Source organism: Dipodomys ordii, unplaced genomic scaffold, assembly GCF_000151885.1.
Source record: "Dipodomys ordii isolate 6190 unplaced genomic scaffold, Dord_2.0 Scaffold27, whole genome shotgun sequence".
NCBI classification, from domain to species: Eukaryota; Metazoa; Chordata; class Mammalia; order Rodentia; family Heteromyidae; genus Dipodomys; species Dipodomys ordii.
The window spans coordinates 6,502,546-6,520,364 of NW_012267243.1; the positions used below are offsets into that span (position 1 = coordinate 6,502,546).

The 17,819-nt window shown below is 35.3% G+C and overlaps 1 protein-coding gene across 4 annotated transcripts in view; it reads right to left on the reverse strand.

Annotated features, from left to right (window-relative positions):
• The window catches only part of Rasal2 (RAS protein activator like 2), a 248,634-nt gene that overhangs the window by 26,026 nt on the left and 204,789 nt on the right, over window positions 1-17,819 (reverse strand). For all 4 annotated transcript variants that reach the window (XM_013015757.1, XM_013015755.1, XM_013015756.1 and 1 more), the window contains exons 6-9: window positions 9,980-10,133; window positions 8,338-8,436; window positions 7,171-7,725; window positions 4,342-4,486 (exon numbers count right to left, since the gene is read on the reverse strand). In XM_013015757.1, coding sequence (XP_012871211.1) covers window positions 4,342-4,486; window positions 7,171-7,725; window positions 8,338-8,436; window positions 9,980-10,133 — 953 coding nt within the window. The remainder of the gene's footprint in view (window positions 1-4,341; window positions 4,487-7,170; window positions 7,726-8,337; window positions 8,437-9,979; window positions 10,134-17,819) is intronic.

Below are 17,819 nucleotides of genomic sequence, written 5' to 3' on the forward strand. Positions count from 1 at the left end.
CTTATTTAGGCACTGTCCCTGAGCTCTTCAGCTCAAGGCTAGCCTTCTACCACTGGAGCCACAGCACCACTTCCTGCTTTTTCTGCTTATGTGGTGCTGAGGAATTGAACCCAGGGCTTGCAAGGCAAGCACTCTACCACTGAACCACCTTCCCAGCCCGGCGAATAATTTTTTTAAAAAGCATCTAGTATGCTTCCCGGACTTCTATAGAAGTCATTATTATGTACAAAAATAAATTACTTTTGTTTTATCATTGTGCCGGCATTGGGATGTTGCTTAGCTTTTTCACTCATGGCTGGTGCTATCACTTGAGCCAAATCTCCACTTTGCTGATTTATTGGAGATCATTGTCTTTCAGGTTTGTCTGCCCAGGCTGGCTTCAAACTACAACCCTCAGATGTCAGCCTTCTGAGTAGTTACGATTATAGGCACAAGTCACTGAGCTCAGCTGAAAAAATATGCTACTTCTAAATAGTTTTTCATAAAGTAAAATCACCAAAACCAATAAAAGTTTAACATTGCCAGTTTCAGAAGGTATGCATTTCTTATTATCTCTACAGTATTTTGTTTAAAGAATACTTGAATTTAAAACTTAAGCAATTAATGTCAAAATATACAAAGTAACACCTGTTTAACCTCTAAATGTGCAAGATGAACTTTACATTGAGGAAGTTTTATTTTTAAAGTTTTATCAATTATGGGAAAGTAATGCTAGCATTAATAAGTATTATAAATATTAAATATTTTTCTTTTACTTTTCAAGAGTTAAATAAATTATTCTATGGCTCAAAACAAATTGTCTATAAAATTGTCTACAGTGCTCACACTATAGCTTCATTTTTATTTTTTATTGAGTACAGAGGACTATAGTTACAAAAATCAGGTATGGAGTACATTTCTTCCATCATTTTCTCCCAGTTTTTTCCCTCCCAATCCCCCTACCCAATTTATATAGTTAATTTCCAACATAGTATATAGTATCACTGTTGAATTAGTTCATCTTTTTTCCCACCGTTTCTGTGGTTCTCTTTCCCCTCCCCAAATCAGATAAGCACTAAAGCTTCTTAATTTTTTTCCTTATATGACACTATTAAAATTTTCTAAAATACAATTATTTTCATTTTTAGAGTTACAACCTATGCCTGATAATGTGGTACGTATCAAAATGGCAGGTGGAGCTCTTATAAATTTGAATCTAGAAAGTACTTGACCAAAATTATTGAGATTGATTAAAAACCCCATTTGACTTTCTTTCTCTTCTTTCTTTCTTCCTTCCTTTCTCTTTCTTTTCTCTCTCCTTCCTTCCTCACTCCCTCCATTCCATCCTTCTCTCCCTCCCTCCCTTCTTCCCTCTTTCTCTTTCTTTTTTTGGTTGGTTGTGGGGCCTTAACTCTTGGCCTGGGCGCTGTCCCTCAGCTCCTCAGCTCAAGGCTAGTGCTCTACCACTTGAACCACAGTGCCACTTCCGACTTTTTCGGATTATATGGTGCTGAGGAATCGAACCCAGGGCCTCATGCATGCAAGGCAAGCACTCTACCACTGAGCCACCTTTCTAGACTGTCTTTTGACTTTTTCTTACTCGCTATATTGTTTAATTGTAATTACGTTTGGGCCAAGTTAGAGAATGCTCTATAATGTGCTGTCTATGCAAACTACTAACTCATTAATACCACAAAAATTTCAAGTATAGGTATGGAAATGTTACTGTTGAAAGGTATTTGCCTCCAAATAGTCTAAGTGACTCCTTTAATCTTATAGATGGTATTTCCTCCAACTTCAATTAGAGAGTTAAAGGGGACTACCAGATTAAAAATTTAAGTCTAACTGAAGCAGTCTGTGCTTTTTATCAGGGCTTTTATCTAGACAAATGAAGATTGACTAAGAAGCAGGTTGATATTAAGCAACATATTACTTTTATTGGTGCAAAGGATTGAACCAGGGCCTATGGCATGCTAGATAAGCACTCTACTCAGCTACATCTTCAACCTTGACTGACAACTATTAAAATCGACCCTCTCTGAGGATTCTTAGCAGTCTGGAAATAGCATGTAGTTTTTACACACAGTATATGAAGTACAGCTAATCTTTTATGGGAAGAAGACAATCCAATTGGCCCTGAAGAAGCTTACTGGTTAATTCTGTTTATGTTCGGCCATTTTCACCACTCTGGGCATTGCTCATAGAGTAGTAGAAATAGTTTCTTCCCATATTCAGTGAATTATTTTATGCCTCATTGAACTAATGAGCTACTTAATTATTCACTGTTATAGCAAAGGACTTGGTATCCATTTTCACTTAGGAAAATATTTAAAAAACCATGCTTAATATTGATTTTTAGAATATAAATATTTGATTTTGAAGAAGTGGGTAGTCAACAAATATTCCCTCAGGTTCACAGGATAAACGATGTTTGAGAGGCTTTATTGTTGCCTTTTAAAATACAATACAAATCATTACATACATTTTATGACTGTAGTATGCTCTTATACATAACCTACTTGTACCTTTCCAAGTATCAATGAATATTCAATTATTTTTCTTGCAAATTCCCATTAGATCTTAAAGTTTAATGCTTGAAGAAAAGCACAAAGAGAAAAAAATTTACATTTATAGAGTAGCAATTTATTGCTATTATAGTAAGTATGTTTCATATAAACATAGTGATCCTACTTCTTGACCAGTTTTTTCACTTTTCCCCCCTTAATTATGACTACTTTCCTCTTGAAACCAGGCTGAGGCATCACAAGTGCTGTTTAAGTTGCTAAAGAATTTGACAGCCACTTTTTCTATCCTTCTTAAATCTCTGAAAAAATTGTAAGTAAGTAAAATTTTGGTGGCCCTGAGAAATAAATACATGTTGAACATGTGCTCTACCACTGAGCTATTTCTTCAGCCCCTCTGACTCTTAATTCTTTCCTATTTGTTATTGGTATTGAGAACTCTGTATTTTCCTTGTTTTCTTTTTTGCATTGTCTCTCTGATCATTTCAAAATTTCTCTGATTTCTATTCTTCCTTCCTTCCTTCCTATAAAATACTTTGAAATCTGTATTTGGGCTTTATTCTCTTCTGCTCTGCTAGTTTCATAGCTTCCACATAAGTTACTTCCAAATTTTCAACAGATAACTTAGATGTCCTCACTAGTTTTCCTACCAAAAATCCGAGACATCCTACCAGAACTTCAAATTGAATCTTTGTAAGGCAAAATATAATTTCCTTTAAGTTTATATTTCTATGACTTCAATTTTTGGTTAGAATCTCATTATCTTTAGTCATTCACAAAGGCGAAAAAGTCTCTAACATTTGATACTTCCTTCTTTTTCACAAAGTTGTGAAGTCATTATCAGTTCAATTTTAACATTTTTATATCCTTCTCTTCTATTCTTATTCCTGCAAATGCCTCAAAGTCTCAATATTTCTTGTTTGATTTATAATGGCTTCTTAATGAATCCATCCCTAACAAGCCATTTTAATTAGTCTCTTAATTCCATTGAAAATATCCTACTAAAAAACTTTCAGTGGTTTTCCTATAAACAGCGTGAAATCTAAATCCTTAACCAGGCTCTCAAAAAAATGGTTCCAATTATTTTTTAGTCTTTTTTGTTGTTTTTCATTTGTCTCTTCATGTCCTTTTTCTACTAAATTTTTTTTTTATTCTATCCAGGTGCTGGTGGTTCAAACCTGTAATCCTAGCTACTCAGGAGGCTGAGATCTAAGCATTGCAGTTTGAAGCCAGCAAGGACAGGAAAGTCTGTAAGACTCTTATCTCCAATTATCTACAAAAAAGCTCGAAGTGGAACTGTGGCTCAAGTAGCAGAGCATTAGCTATGAGCAAAGAGGCTCAGGAACAGTGCCCAGGACCTGAGTTCAAGCCCAGGATCAAAACACACACACACACACACACACACACACACACACACACACACACAACACACACACACACGAAGTTTTATATGTGATTCTTTCTCATTTCTATGCCTTTCCCCCCCTCCCATTGTAATCCCCATCAATGCCCTTGCTCAATGTATGTCTTATTCCAACCTTTCTTTCCTTTAAACCACACATACAACATAAATGTATTTTATGCAGGGAATATTTTTGTAATTCTTTCAAGCTAAAATAAATTTGTAATAAATTCTTTAAGAAAACAGGGTTTTGCTCTTTTGGGCTATAGGGACAATGTGACTTTTATTTTTCTGTAAGTTCCTTGAGAACAAAATAGTCTCTCCAATCATTAAACATACTCGTACTGTCTACTTTTGTCACTTTGTTTGTCTCATGAGGGTGAAACAAGTTAAAACTGGGAGGAAAAGAAAAGAAAGCAGTTATTTTCCTTTCCATACCTAATGCATCATGAAGATATTGTTGTCCTACTAACTTGAGGTACTCCTCAATGGATTTGGTGGCAATCGTATTCTCTCTGAAGATTAAGACATCATGCTCTCCACAACGATCCACCTCAGACATCACCAAGTCGGTCAGAAAATCCTGGTTGAACAGTATTTAGTCAGGCAGAATAACTGAATACATAGTCCACATTAGAAGAGGTAAGTAAAATATCAGTCATCTTAGGAATGATGCTTTCAAACCTAAGTTACCAGATTCACTGGAAAGGAAAAAGGAAATCAAGATAAAAATCTTACATGTCACTACCTCTAAGTTTAAAATTACTTCATAGGTTTTTCCATGGAGCTTTTGAAAAAGATCATAATTCTGAATGTAGCCTACATGTCTCTGAACTCTTGGTCTCTGTCTATTTCTTCAACTGTGTCTAGTATCATTCTTTCTACGCTTTAGCCTCAGGGGCTTTCTTTTTAGGTCACTAAATACATATATTCTCCATTCAGCACAAAGCCTTCTGCAAATGCTGTTCTCAGTTCTATTCCACTCCCACTCTCATTCCCACCCCCACTTCCACAAAGCTAATTCTTGGAATCCTTTGGATCTTAGTTTACAACTCGTTTCCTCAGTAAAACCTTCCCTGATCAATACTGTCCCTTAAAAGTCCTTTTCGGCCCCATTCCTCTATACTTCACAGCATTATCTATCCTTTTAGTCTACTGTACTTCTTCCTGGAATTACACATGTATTTCCACAACTACTTTGATTAATATGTCTTCCCCAGAAAACAGAAAGCCCTATGAGGCTAAAGATACTGTCTATTTGTGTTCACCCCATACTTTCAATATGTGCCATATATTTGTCCAATGTGTAAGAGGTACAAATGCCCATAATGTCAAAATGGAACTTTTGGAACTCATCCTTTGGACTCATGATTTTTGTCTGGCATTATATTCATCCACACACCAAGAGACAAGGAAGAAATAGGGAGAATTAAAATCCTGAAGAAAGCCTTTCATCATTCCTTACTGGTCCTAAAACAATTTCAATGTGCTCAGCTTGGAATGGGGTAACATTATGTATTTTGAATATCACATAATAACTGGATATTCCATGGGGTCCAGAACAAAAAACAAAGGGTTTATGCTTACTATTAGTTTAAAATTAAATCTTTTAAGTATTGATGGGGCCCAGGTGCTGGTGGCTCACACCTATAGCCTTAGCTATTCAGGAAGCTAATAAAGAGGATCATGTTCCAAGACTGCCCAAATAAGAAAGTCAGCGAGATTCTTATCTCCAATTAACCACTGAAAGAACTGGAAGTGGAGCTGTGGCACAAAGAATACCAGATTTGAGGAAGAAGATTTGAGGACAGTATCAAGGCCCTAAGCTGAAGCAATAGTGGCACCAATAAAAAAAAAAAGATACAAACAAAACTCAGAAAACCAACAACTCCTCCCCCAAAACATAATGAAACTCACTCTGGAGCAGTTGTGGACTTAAGCATGATGACTGACACTTACAGTAATAGGATGCAATTTTGGACATGATGTTTTAGTTAGATAGTGATTTAAAACCCTCTGAACTTCTCCACTTTAAATGGATACAATTTACAATACACAAATTAAAAGTTGCTTAAAAAATCTTATGCATCGCCGAACCTTTCAGCAACTGAAAAGCAGAAATACCATATCTATGAAATATAAACATGAGACTTACAATTTCAAAGATGCTTCACCCACCATTTTAACAACAGAAGACTTATTTTCAGTAAATTCAAACACAAAAATTATAATCAATAGAAAGAGAAGGAGCTATATTTCTAATATAGTGCTATATTCTGATTTATATCAAGAAAATTTAATGGCATTTATTTTTTCTATTTGTTCTTAAATAAATGATTGTAGCTGTGAGTATGGATCTGGAATGTAATTCTACAATGACCAGTTGGCTTCTAATATACTGGAGACTCAGATTACTAAGTGACTGTGCTTCACAGCTCAAAGATGACTTACCGATTTCCTTCTTTAAAATCTTCCTTTTTACTTTATACTACTGCAGAATGAAATGAGATGAGTAGCTACCAATTACTATCTTTGATATTTTTAATCCAAATAAAGATATTAATCCCATGAGAACTGCTGTTAATATTCATAATGCTTCTTGAATATTTTGTTCTCTGCCTATGGGATATAGTAATTAATTATTTTCTCTCTCTCTCTTTTTTAAGTGGTTCTGAGGTTCTGAACTCATGGCTTGCATTTGCTAGGCAAGCACTCTACCAATTGAGCCGTGTCTCCAGTCCATTTTTGCTTTAGTCATTTTTTAAGGTAGGTTCTCTTATTTTATTTATTTATTTAGCCATGGATAGGTCATGGCCCACAATACCTAGGGCCTCCTACGTAGTTGGGATCGCAGGCATGAGCTACCAGCTTAACTTCTACAAATAATATTCATTAAATAATCTTTAGAAAATGTAGTGGGGAAGAAAATTGTCACCCAACACACTCAAACTAAAGGTAAAGAATTTGAACACATTGTGAGGTTATCATATCAATCTTACTGGCTGGCTATGGTATTTGCCCTTTAAGAAAATGAACAAATGAATGAACAAATATTTGTTGATTCCTCCATTTCATACTAGCATTCTAATCCCATCTCTTCTAATAATTATGGATAATCTTTTCTTAACTCTTTCTCACACCCTTTTCTTTTTATGACTGATAGTAAAGTACATTTGAATTTGAATTTCTGGTTTCCAATCTCAATTTCTTTCTTAAAGGAAAGGAAATTTTTAGGCAAGGTAACCCTCCCTTCCTCTTTCCACTTACCTTGGCTCTGCCAGTACTCTGAAGAATGTGCACTAAGGCACATGCCAGCTCCTCTTTATTCCTCACACTAATTACTGGCTCAAGAACAGAACATAGCATGGTATAGTTGCTGGTGACAAATTCTGCAAATTCTTTATATTGCTCCATAGGCAGAATGGTGATAGTTTGGAAACGTGACTTAATTCGAATAGAAGGTCCTCCTGTCTTTCCTTTATTGGGTGTAGGAGTACTTACTGGATACCACTTTTCTACAAATTGGCGACCAGTCACACTGGCAGTGGGAATGTTGACTAGCCCTACATAATTATTCTTGTCCTTTTTTTTCTTTTTCTCCACATCCTTATAAATGTGAACTGTGATGCTATGGAGATGTGGAAGGCTGTAGAATTCAAAATGTTCACCCCAGAATATATTGTCAGCTTTGGTCTTGCTGGTTGTACGAGCAAAGAGGGTATCATCAAGGCACAGTTCACAGAAATATTTCTTTTTAGGGGCAAGATCCTTGGCTTCAATGATCCATAAACGGAGAACATTTTCGGCTCGTCTGCAATTGTCCTATAGAGGCAAGAAAGATGAATTTGAAAGCTGCTATGCCAGAAAGAGAACATTTTCTTATAGTGATGCTGATAATGTATTCTATTAAGAGGAGTCAACTTAGGATAAGACCAAGCTCTAACATTCTTAGAGAACCAAATATATTCTATTTTATTTGGATTAAAAATATTTTCTAATTTATCATATGGTCTCATTTTTATCATGCACTAATTTCTGACATGGATATGTCACTTACCTTTTCTGTATCTCCTTATTAACATTGGCACAATCACAACAATAGTCCCTGTGAAATTATCTCTCATTGTAAAATGTAATCACATGTATATAGAGGTTAAAACCATTAAGCTATAAACCAGTCACAGTGGTACATGCCTGTTATCCAGCACTTGCAAGGCTAAGACATGAAGATCACAAATTTTAGGCCAGTAAGGGCTACATAGAAATTTGGAAGGGAGCCTAGGCTAAACAGTGAGACTCTATCTCAAACCCAAATAATAATAATGTCAAAAAATCTGTTAAGCTCTATAAAAATTAAGATATTATCAGTGCATTTATCTTTTATTAACTTGCTGCTTAGATATATATTTTTTAGACATTCAAGGCTACTATTACCTTATTTGGTTGAACTGTTCTGCGAAGGTTTTCCATCCACTTATCTCTCTCTGAGGCAGAGTTACAGCTGAAGCATTTACTTCCACTTAAATAGGTGACCTATAACATAAAAATTAGGTATTAAAACATGGAAATGTACGATTAGAGGGTCTATGTTCCTAATTCTACTGTTAAGAGTTAGGGATATATTATGAATCCAAATTTTAAGTTTTGTTAGATATATATACACACACATACACATACACAGATACATATATGTATATATATATATATTAATCTGTTTTTTAAATTTATTCTCTAGGTAGAATCCACATTCATTCCCTGGTATGCGAACAAAAGCCACGGAGAATTTGTTTGCCTATGGTTCAGAAAAATTCAAGCTAAAAACTTTTCAGGCCACATCTTAAATTAACTGCAAATGAATATGTTCAATTCTGAGCTACTGAAAAATAACTGAAAAGGGAAGACCGTTTTTTCAAACAGTTTATTAGATTTCTCAAGACTGCCTTCACCATAATACTACAGAAGACTACTAAATGAAATAAAATTTATTGAATTACTGTCTTTAGAATTCATTTTTCTTCTACTAGGTAACCTGCTGCTGGTTTCCAGTTAGTTATTAGGTTATCCTGACAACTACTATCATTGTCCATTACAAATGAAACATGTAGCTCATGGACTTCATATGCCTAGCACTTAATGCTGGGTTTAGTACAAAACCTACTGAGCAGAGTTTCACAAATAAGGAAAAGTACAGGTGATTTTTATTAAAAAGAAATATCAAGAAGTAACTCAAATGATTTTTATTAAAGAGTACCAACACTACAGGTGGACCCATTGCAACAATGAGATGTACAAGTCATATGTCAAAAACGAACTTTACAACTTTGGTAGGGGGGCGGGGAGGAGGGTTGGGTGGGAGGGTGGGGGAGGATGGGATGGGAAGGGGAAACAAAGGAGGAGGCTACAATGCTTGATAAGAAATGTACTCATTATCTTGCCCATGTAATTGTAACCCCTTTGTACAGTATTTTCACAATAAAAAAAAGAGTACTAATACATGGCCTGCCTAAGTTGCTGAAATTTGTTCACATGTTAATTCAATCTCAGGTCATAATCAAATGATGAGATCTGCCTGAAATGGTAGTTACTAGCATCATGTGGCTAGTGAACACCTAAAATGTGGTAGCAAACTACCATGTTTAGGACCATGAATGGAGTTACAGAAATAAAAATATGGGCCTAGGTCAAGTATTATTCATGTGATAAATTAGAGTTCCCCCAAATAACATTAAAATTGAGGATATATTGCTCCAAGAGAAAAATAGTATAGTGTGTTATCTTTATTACTAAAACCTAAAGCATTAAAAATTAAAATATTAAAATGTTAAAAATTAAGATATTAATTTAGTAAGTTTTTGTTAACTTCTGCTGAGAATGTAGTAAATAGCCAACTATTTTTGAAAGCAGACAAAAGTAAGGAGACATTGTCATTAATAACTTTAAAAGAAATGTAATTAGATGAACATCTCCCAACTTTTTATTAAAAATACAAAACGTTCATCAATTGAAAATTAGCAATATAACAGTGATGAACTCTTGTTGATTATTCTTTCTATTTACTCTTTTTTTTTTTTTTTACCTCAAAGCAGAAGTCTTGTCCAAGGATGCTACTATGAAGCGGTTTCACTGCCACAGGCTCCCCTCTACCAAGATCCAGACATTCCACTGCACTGCATGGGCTCAGCAAGGATTCATGGGAACGTGACTCTTTTAGTTTGGGCAGCCCACGAGACCTAAAAGTAGAAGATATTTAAGGTGATGTTATCTAGCCAACAAAAAACTGAAGGTTTGATGCAATGGAGACTAACAACTGTATAAACATCTAAGGGGAAAAAATAAAAGGAAGAGCAAATTAATCATCTATAGCAATAATAGTATAATAGTCATATGGAATATATTAACTATTTATAAATACATATATGAACAGAAACACTTTTTTAAACTAAGCATAAGAATATAGTCTTAGTTCTGATGACCTTGTGTTATCATCAGGTGACAATTAATGCCTTGGGATTGTTTTTATTAAAAAAAAATACAGTCTTAAGGAAGCTCCAGCTCAGCTCCTTTATTTACTTATGATCTTGATATATGCAGTTCAAGGCCACGCTGGCCTTGAACTTGCACTTTTCCTGCTTCTGCATTTTATAGGATTTTAGGCATGCATCATAATGTCCAGCCTATTTAGACCTTATTATTATTATTTCTATATTGCAATAAGAAAAAATAAAATAATCTTATTCTTTACTTTAAAATATTGTCAAATATTTCTTATTTTTATATTCATGCTACAGTTTTAGCTTCTTATATCACTGACAAAATAGTAGTCGTTGAATCCTCAGTTTATTTCATCTCTGACAGAATACTTGTTTTTTCTTTGTTGTTTTATTTTTGTTTTTGTCGGTTGTGGGGCTTGAACTCTGGGCCTGGGCACTATCCTGAGCTCTTCAGCTCAAGGTTAGTGCTCTATCACTTGAGCCACAGTGCCATTCTCTGACAAAATACAGACCCACAGACACACACATCAAAGCTAATTTTTTCAGCACAGAATATCTCTCAAAAGGCTGATTTCCATTTCAATATGAAATTCTCCTGACAGTCTTTGCTTCTACCAATGCTTTACAGTACAAATGTGAATAAAGAACAAAATGCCCTCAAGAAACTTCCCACCGTGAAAAACAATGTCCAAACTTTGATAGAGAACAACGTATTAGATCTGTTGACACTGTTGAGACATCCTGGATGATTTTATTTCCTGTATTTTTTTTTTTATTTTAAAGAATCATGACTCATGTCACTATGGCAGCAGTAATTCACTGGCTTCCTCTTCAAAGAATTAATGGAGTCTAACAATGTGAAGCAAAGAGTTTCTGTATCCAGAACTGGTTGGCCATCCAGTTTTACTTAATGATCACAGTATTGATAAAATACTCAAGTTAAATACCTGTATTTCAAGAATAAGTACTTAGAAATGATGATAAAAAGAAATGCCGTGTAAAGACATTTGTTTTTAGCAGTTTTATTCATTTCCTTGAAACCAAGATAACATTCAAAGGAAATGAAGCACTTAATGCTAGAGCAGTACTTAGACAGTAATGCTGCATTCTAATGGTGTTTAATTAAACTTCATAACACAAGAAATATTTTCAACAATAATGATTTAACCGCTCTTTCCACACAAATACAAAAAAAAAACAACCACTATTTAAGTTTTAGGCTGAAAACATGTACTCTGATATTTCAGCAAATTTTGAAGTATGTTTATATTTATGTTTCCCATTAATAATATACAAAAAATGTACAAGAAAGTGTAACAATGAAATACCTCTACATTTATTTCCTTTTGTTCTGGATAAGACAATGACACGTTTGCAATTATATGCTGTAAATACTGCACATCAATTAAAAACAGCTAAAAGCTACTCTACTGTATCTTACAATATGCTATTTTGGAAGCCTTGATGAAGCTTGGGTGAGAAATCAAAGCACAATAATCTTTCTTAAACAAATATATAACAATTCTAACAAACATTTCTCGGGAAAAGTTGCTGAAGGGGAAACGCCTTGCAAGTTCTGGGATGAATCTCTCACAAGGAAAATCCAAAGCATATATAAAAAGGAGTTTCAACAAAAGGCTTACTTTTATTAAAAAAAGGTTAATTTTATTTCAAACAAAATAAATGTCTACCTACATGAAGCAACTGTATAGCCACCTGGTAGTGCAACCCCAAATCATAGCGGTGCCACATGTCCTGGAATAGCAAGTCACTTCCTGGACTACATTTCAGAAAACAACTCTCTGTTCAGAAGACAGGAACCAACAGAAGATGGTTTCCCTGCTGCCTTCGGTAACTGATATCATCTTTGGATAAATGCTTCCCAGGTGTTATTCAAGTCTTCGACAGAGCAGAACAGAAACACAAACAACAGACCAAGTCATCATCTTCATCCAAACCCTGCAGAATTGGTAATATTCCTTCTTTTCCTTCAGGCTGCATCTAGCCCCTCAGGTAACACAAACAAGGTTCCAGGGCTCTAGGCTGGGCCTGTTGCCATGGTGCTACACCTGTGAGGAGATTAGAGCTGGGAGGCTGCAGAGAGAAGCAGCAGCTTGAAGGACTCAAGGAAAGATCTCTGCAAACATGGCAAAAGTGACCATTTTAATCAGAAAGGAAAGAATGGTGAAGCCCTTGCTCATCTCTATTAGCAAATTCTCAAAAGTTATACCAAAGAAACCGGGAATGAAGGTGGATATCTTATTAAAAATTCTGTTATGAATAAATCTAAGCTTCATAGATACTAATTCCAACCATTCTGCCAGAAAGCATTTCATATACCTCATTTGCCATCTTTCCTATCTCTTCTGTTTCCTTTGTTAATGCTTAGCCTACTTTAAAGTTTCTAAAAATTATTTTATATAAAATTATCTGGTTTACAAATTTTCTTCCTTTTGAGATAGTTGGACAAAATCCCTTTTTACTATTGTATTTTCAATGCGTGCAGTGTATAACTCAACGGCTGCCACAAACAGGTACCACCTGGAATTGTAACTCTAAACTCTTCTTACTGAAATTTCCATTAATATATAGTTCAGAATTTCCCATTGGTCAGTTCTCTCTCTCTCTCTCTCTCTCTCTAGATATCTAGATCTAGATATCTATCTATATCTATATCTACACACACTAACGCACATGAACTGAAAGCCAAGGAAACTAATATGTTCAACATTCTAAATAAATAAGCAGGCTCTTCCTGTATGGAAAGAGTATCTCAGAGAAGACAGTAGTAATTCCCAGAGAAGCAAGATTACAGTAAACAGGAAGATCAAACAGACTGGGAATGGCTTAGGGCAAGAGGCATTATCTGTATAACTATTTCCATATAATGGCATTAGTAACCCCCAAGTCCCCTCTAAATCATGTTTACCTCCTCCTGTACCTTCATATGAATTGATTTTTCTTAGATCTACTAACTGTAGAGTTTTAGCAGGCCTATGGCACCACAGTTTACTCCCTTAATGGAAAGCAGAAGGTGGATTTATTGGGAGAATAATGAGTTTAAAACTTTGTCCAAGCCACTCTGACACATACTTTTTATCAAGAAACCTGACCCAGCCTTGAAAGTGGATATTGAATCCCTTGACTACTTGCCAGATTCTCTTCCTGACTGATTTCTTTCTTCCTAGACCATGGGCCCAAGTTACTATACCATGTGAGAATAATGTAGGGTTTCAATATAAATCTTTCTAGATTTGAGAATATGCTTTCCGAGGGCAATTTTACTCATAATCAAGGAACTCGGTACTCTCCACATTTCTCCTTAATGTCTGTGCACAATCTGTCTAAACTCTAGCACTGTGAAGGTAAGGGTTAAAATTTTAATTGCTGATGATTATCTGCTGCTTTTGACCTATTAAGGAAACAAATTATAAGGCAAGAGAGGCTTTCTGTTGCTCACTAGATCAAATGAGTATTGTATTGCTTCAGTCCTCATCCCTACCTAAAATCACTCTTAAAAGACGAATCAATCTTTAAAATCAACTGGGGGATGGGGCGCCAACTGATGTAACAGCAGATACATGATGAAGGAAAAAAAAGTCAAAGGACTCTGATTAGCACAATTTAAACACAGCACAGCTGGCTTTCCTCAGCTTATCCATCCAATTCTGTAAAAAGCCACATTTCCTCCACAGTTTCAATAATGCCTAGATATGCTAGCTCAATCTGCCACATGTTTACAGATTCAGCTCCAAATTTAGGAATTGGGAAACTTTTAATTAAAAATGCTTATTGCCACACAAAATCCAGGACTCCAGTGCAGGTGAGTTTCTGCTTGGCGTGGCAGTTATGGTTCCAGACTGTTTCACTGAATTCTTGAAAAGGACAGCCAGTAAATGCACCGATGTTTCAGCCAGTATGCATTTGTAAAGGCATTCACTTTCTCTGAAAATTTCCCGTTATAATTAACAAGATTCAGTATTCTAATGCTCTACCAACAAATGTACAGTTTTTTTTAAAATTGCATCATAGCTCTCCACTTGGAGAAAAATACTTTTACCTGTTCTCTATATGTAAATATTTTTTAATCAGGCATTTTATGAAAACATCCAGATGATATTTTCTTTAAAAAGTAAAATTTTCTGAATAGTAATTGTATAAGTTCTCCTCCCTGAACTAAAATTAGGATCCATTTATGAGTTTTACTTGTGATAGTAAAAAAAAGTGTCTTCCCTGAGGATCCTGGCAGCTCTTTAGCTTCAGGTAAAGCCAGTCCTGTTGCTTACGTTACTCACTGACCTTCATGTTAGCTTAAAATTACACTGTACACAGTGGAAGCACTATGTATACCATACATCTTCTCTTTCCCTGCCCCTGCTTCCAGAAAGTATGTTCTAATGAGTTAAGCTGCTGTCCAAGAGTATACAAAAGCTAGAGTGGCCACTTAAAATGAACAAACTTGCTAGGTGACGGTGATTTACACCTGTAATTCTAGCTACTCTGGAGGCTGAGATCTGAGGGTCATGGCTCAAAGACAGCATGGGTAGAAAAGTCCATGGAAGTGGAGCAGCAGTGGCTCAAAATGGTAGAGTGCTAGCCTTGAGCAAATAAAAAAAAGTCAGAGATAGTGACCAGGCCCTAAGTTCAAGCCCCATGACCCACAATAAACAAAGCAAAACAAAACACACTCAGGGCAAGGAAATTTATCTCAAAGGAAAAAAAAACAATACCCACACTGACTTTGGTATATATACATGTATACACAATGAAGGTAGTCTTAGAAGGAAGATAATAAATATTAAAATATATTCTGCAGGCTAGAAAATTCAAGTTATCTCCAATATGACACAGAATAGGGAATAATGTACAGAAAACAGTGCCATATAATAATACATTATTCTTTTGGTGTTTAAATTGCAATGTGAGTAAAATCTACTAGCATTCAAACTACTGAATTAAAAAAATAGAAATATAGCCAGGTACCAATGGCTCTTATCTTAACCCTTCCTACTTGGGAGCTAAAGATAGAATTACAGTTTAACAGACCCCTTCTTAACTCATAGCTGGGTGTGGTGGTGTGTGTCTGTCATTTTAGCTATGATAATAAGTCCAAATAGATCAAGGTTCAGACATGTGTCTGAGCAAGAAACAAGAATCTATCTCAAAAATGACCAGGACATAAAACAGCTAGAAAGATGGCTCAGCAATAGAGCACCTGCCTAGCAACCCTTGTGAGGCCCTGAGGCCCATCCCTAACACAGATAGACACATACACAAAATGAAACACTCGAAACTACTGACATTCTAGACAGTGAGTGGAAAGCTAAGTGAATTGTTTCCTCTTTTATTTATTTGCTAGACTTTAGTGTATCCATTGCTTCAATATTAATGTTTAAGGTGAAAGAATAGGAAACAACTAGAAAAATTTAATGACATTTACTTTTTCTTTGTGTGCTGGTACCAGGTTTGAACTTAGGACCTCATGGCTCTTGCTTGGCTTGCAATTCTACTTCTTGAGCCATACGTACAGTCAGGCATTTTGTTAGTTAATTAAGAGATGCAATCTTGCATACTTTTCTGCCTGGGATGACCAGTATCTACCAGATCTTAGCTTCCTGCATAGATAAAATTACAAGCATGTACCCCTGGTACCTGGTAACATTTATTTCTTAATTATTGTTAAACTCAAGGTTATTGCTTTCCTATTAAGTTTCTCATTTGGTTAAGTAAAAGCATATAAGGATGAATCCATCTATCTACCCATGTGTTGATGTAGCATGTACTATATATGGGTATACTAGAGGTAGCTCCAACAATTGTGAAGATGAAAGGTCATGTGTGTGTTTTTCTGTTTGACCACGGAGCCCATAGACATAGGAAAGTTTTGGGTGGTAGAAGTGGAATATGGAGCAGATGTGTGTCTCAGCAAGACTAGGTTGGTTAAGGAATTGACAGAGAGGTATACAGAGAGGGCAAAAGTCTAAGACTAAGAGATTAGTTCCTAGATTATGGTTATCATTCTGTATAACAAGGATGAACTAAGCTACCAGAAATGATGAAGAAGTAGAGGGAGTTGAGATAGACTATGTAGGAGGCAAATAGGCCTTGATGACTGGATCACTGCAGTTGCCTGGTCATTCTGGCTTGAACCTCTGGATAGAAAAATGTTGATGCCCTTCACAGAGGTAGGAAATAAGAGGCAATACTGGTTGAATTGAGAGTAGAAGTGAATTATGTTATGAACAAGTTGAGCCTGAGGTTCTTGTGGAGATATCAGGTAAACACTGAAAGAGGATATGTGGAATGAGAAAATATCCTAAAAAATAACCTAAGGAATGTTAACCTTTAAATCTAGACAGAAGGGACAGAGAAATTTGAAAGAGAGATGGAAAAGAAGGCCATTTTTTCTCAAGAATGACTTGTATCTAACACAAGTTTGTTAAAAGATCAACAGTAGCCACTGAATTTCATAGCCAAGAGGATTTGGAGACTTTGGCAAGAGGAATTTCAGGAAAAGCACAAGGACAAAAAAGAGGTTACAATCAGTTTAAAAAAAGACCTCAGGGATCTAAGAAAGTAGAAACTAACTTATCTGACTGTGATGAAGAGGTAATATCAAAGTGCTAGACAGAGACTTACTGCTGGAGATTGAACTCCGGATCTCCTCTTAATCAGCCTACTTACTACTTGAGCCACATCCCCAGTCCTTTTGCTTTTATAGCTTGTTTTTTGGAATAGGGTCTCAACAACTTTTTACACAGCTGGTCTCAAACTGTTATCCTCCTAAATAGCACCATTCTGGGCTGCAATTTTTTTTTTATTATTTTCTTTGTTAAAGTGATGAATGCTCTTGGTAGAAAAAATTACAAGAATTCAGAAGGCTAGTCAGTAAAGAATTAAATAAGGGTACGTTCACCAACCTCCTATATATACATATATTGTTGTTAGCAATTCTGTGAGCTCTCCTAGAAATATATTAAATAGGCATCTAGATTAAAAAATATAACTATATTTAAAATGTAATACTTATATAATATGTATACTTAAATTTCTATAGTATTTATAACAAGAGTGACTTTCCCATACTTTATAAAGAATATATTTTGGATTTCTGTTCATTTCATATAGGTTTAACTTGCCTCTTTATTGTTATTATTTTAAAATATATTTTTACTGTTATTGTAGAGGAGATGTATAGAGGGGTTACAGTAATGTAAGTCAGGTAATGAGTACATTTCTTTTTGAACCATGTCACCCCTTCCCTCGCTCTCTCCCAATTTTTTTCCTCCTGTCCCTACCCACAAGTTATATAGTTCATTTTCAGCAAAGAATAAAGACTTATAATAAGTGTATGTGTCTGAATAGTGTGTGCAGTATTTACTTTTGTGTTTTTTCCATTGAGTTTTTGTTAATAAATAAGGATTC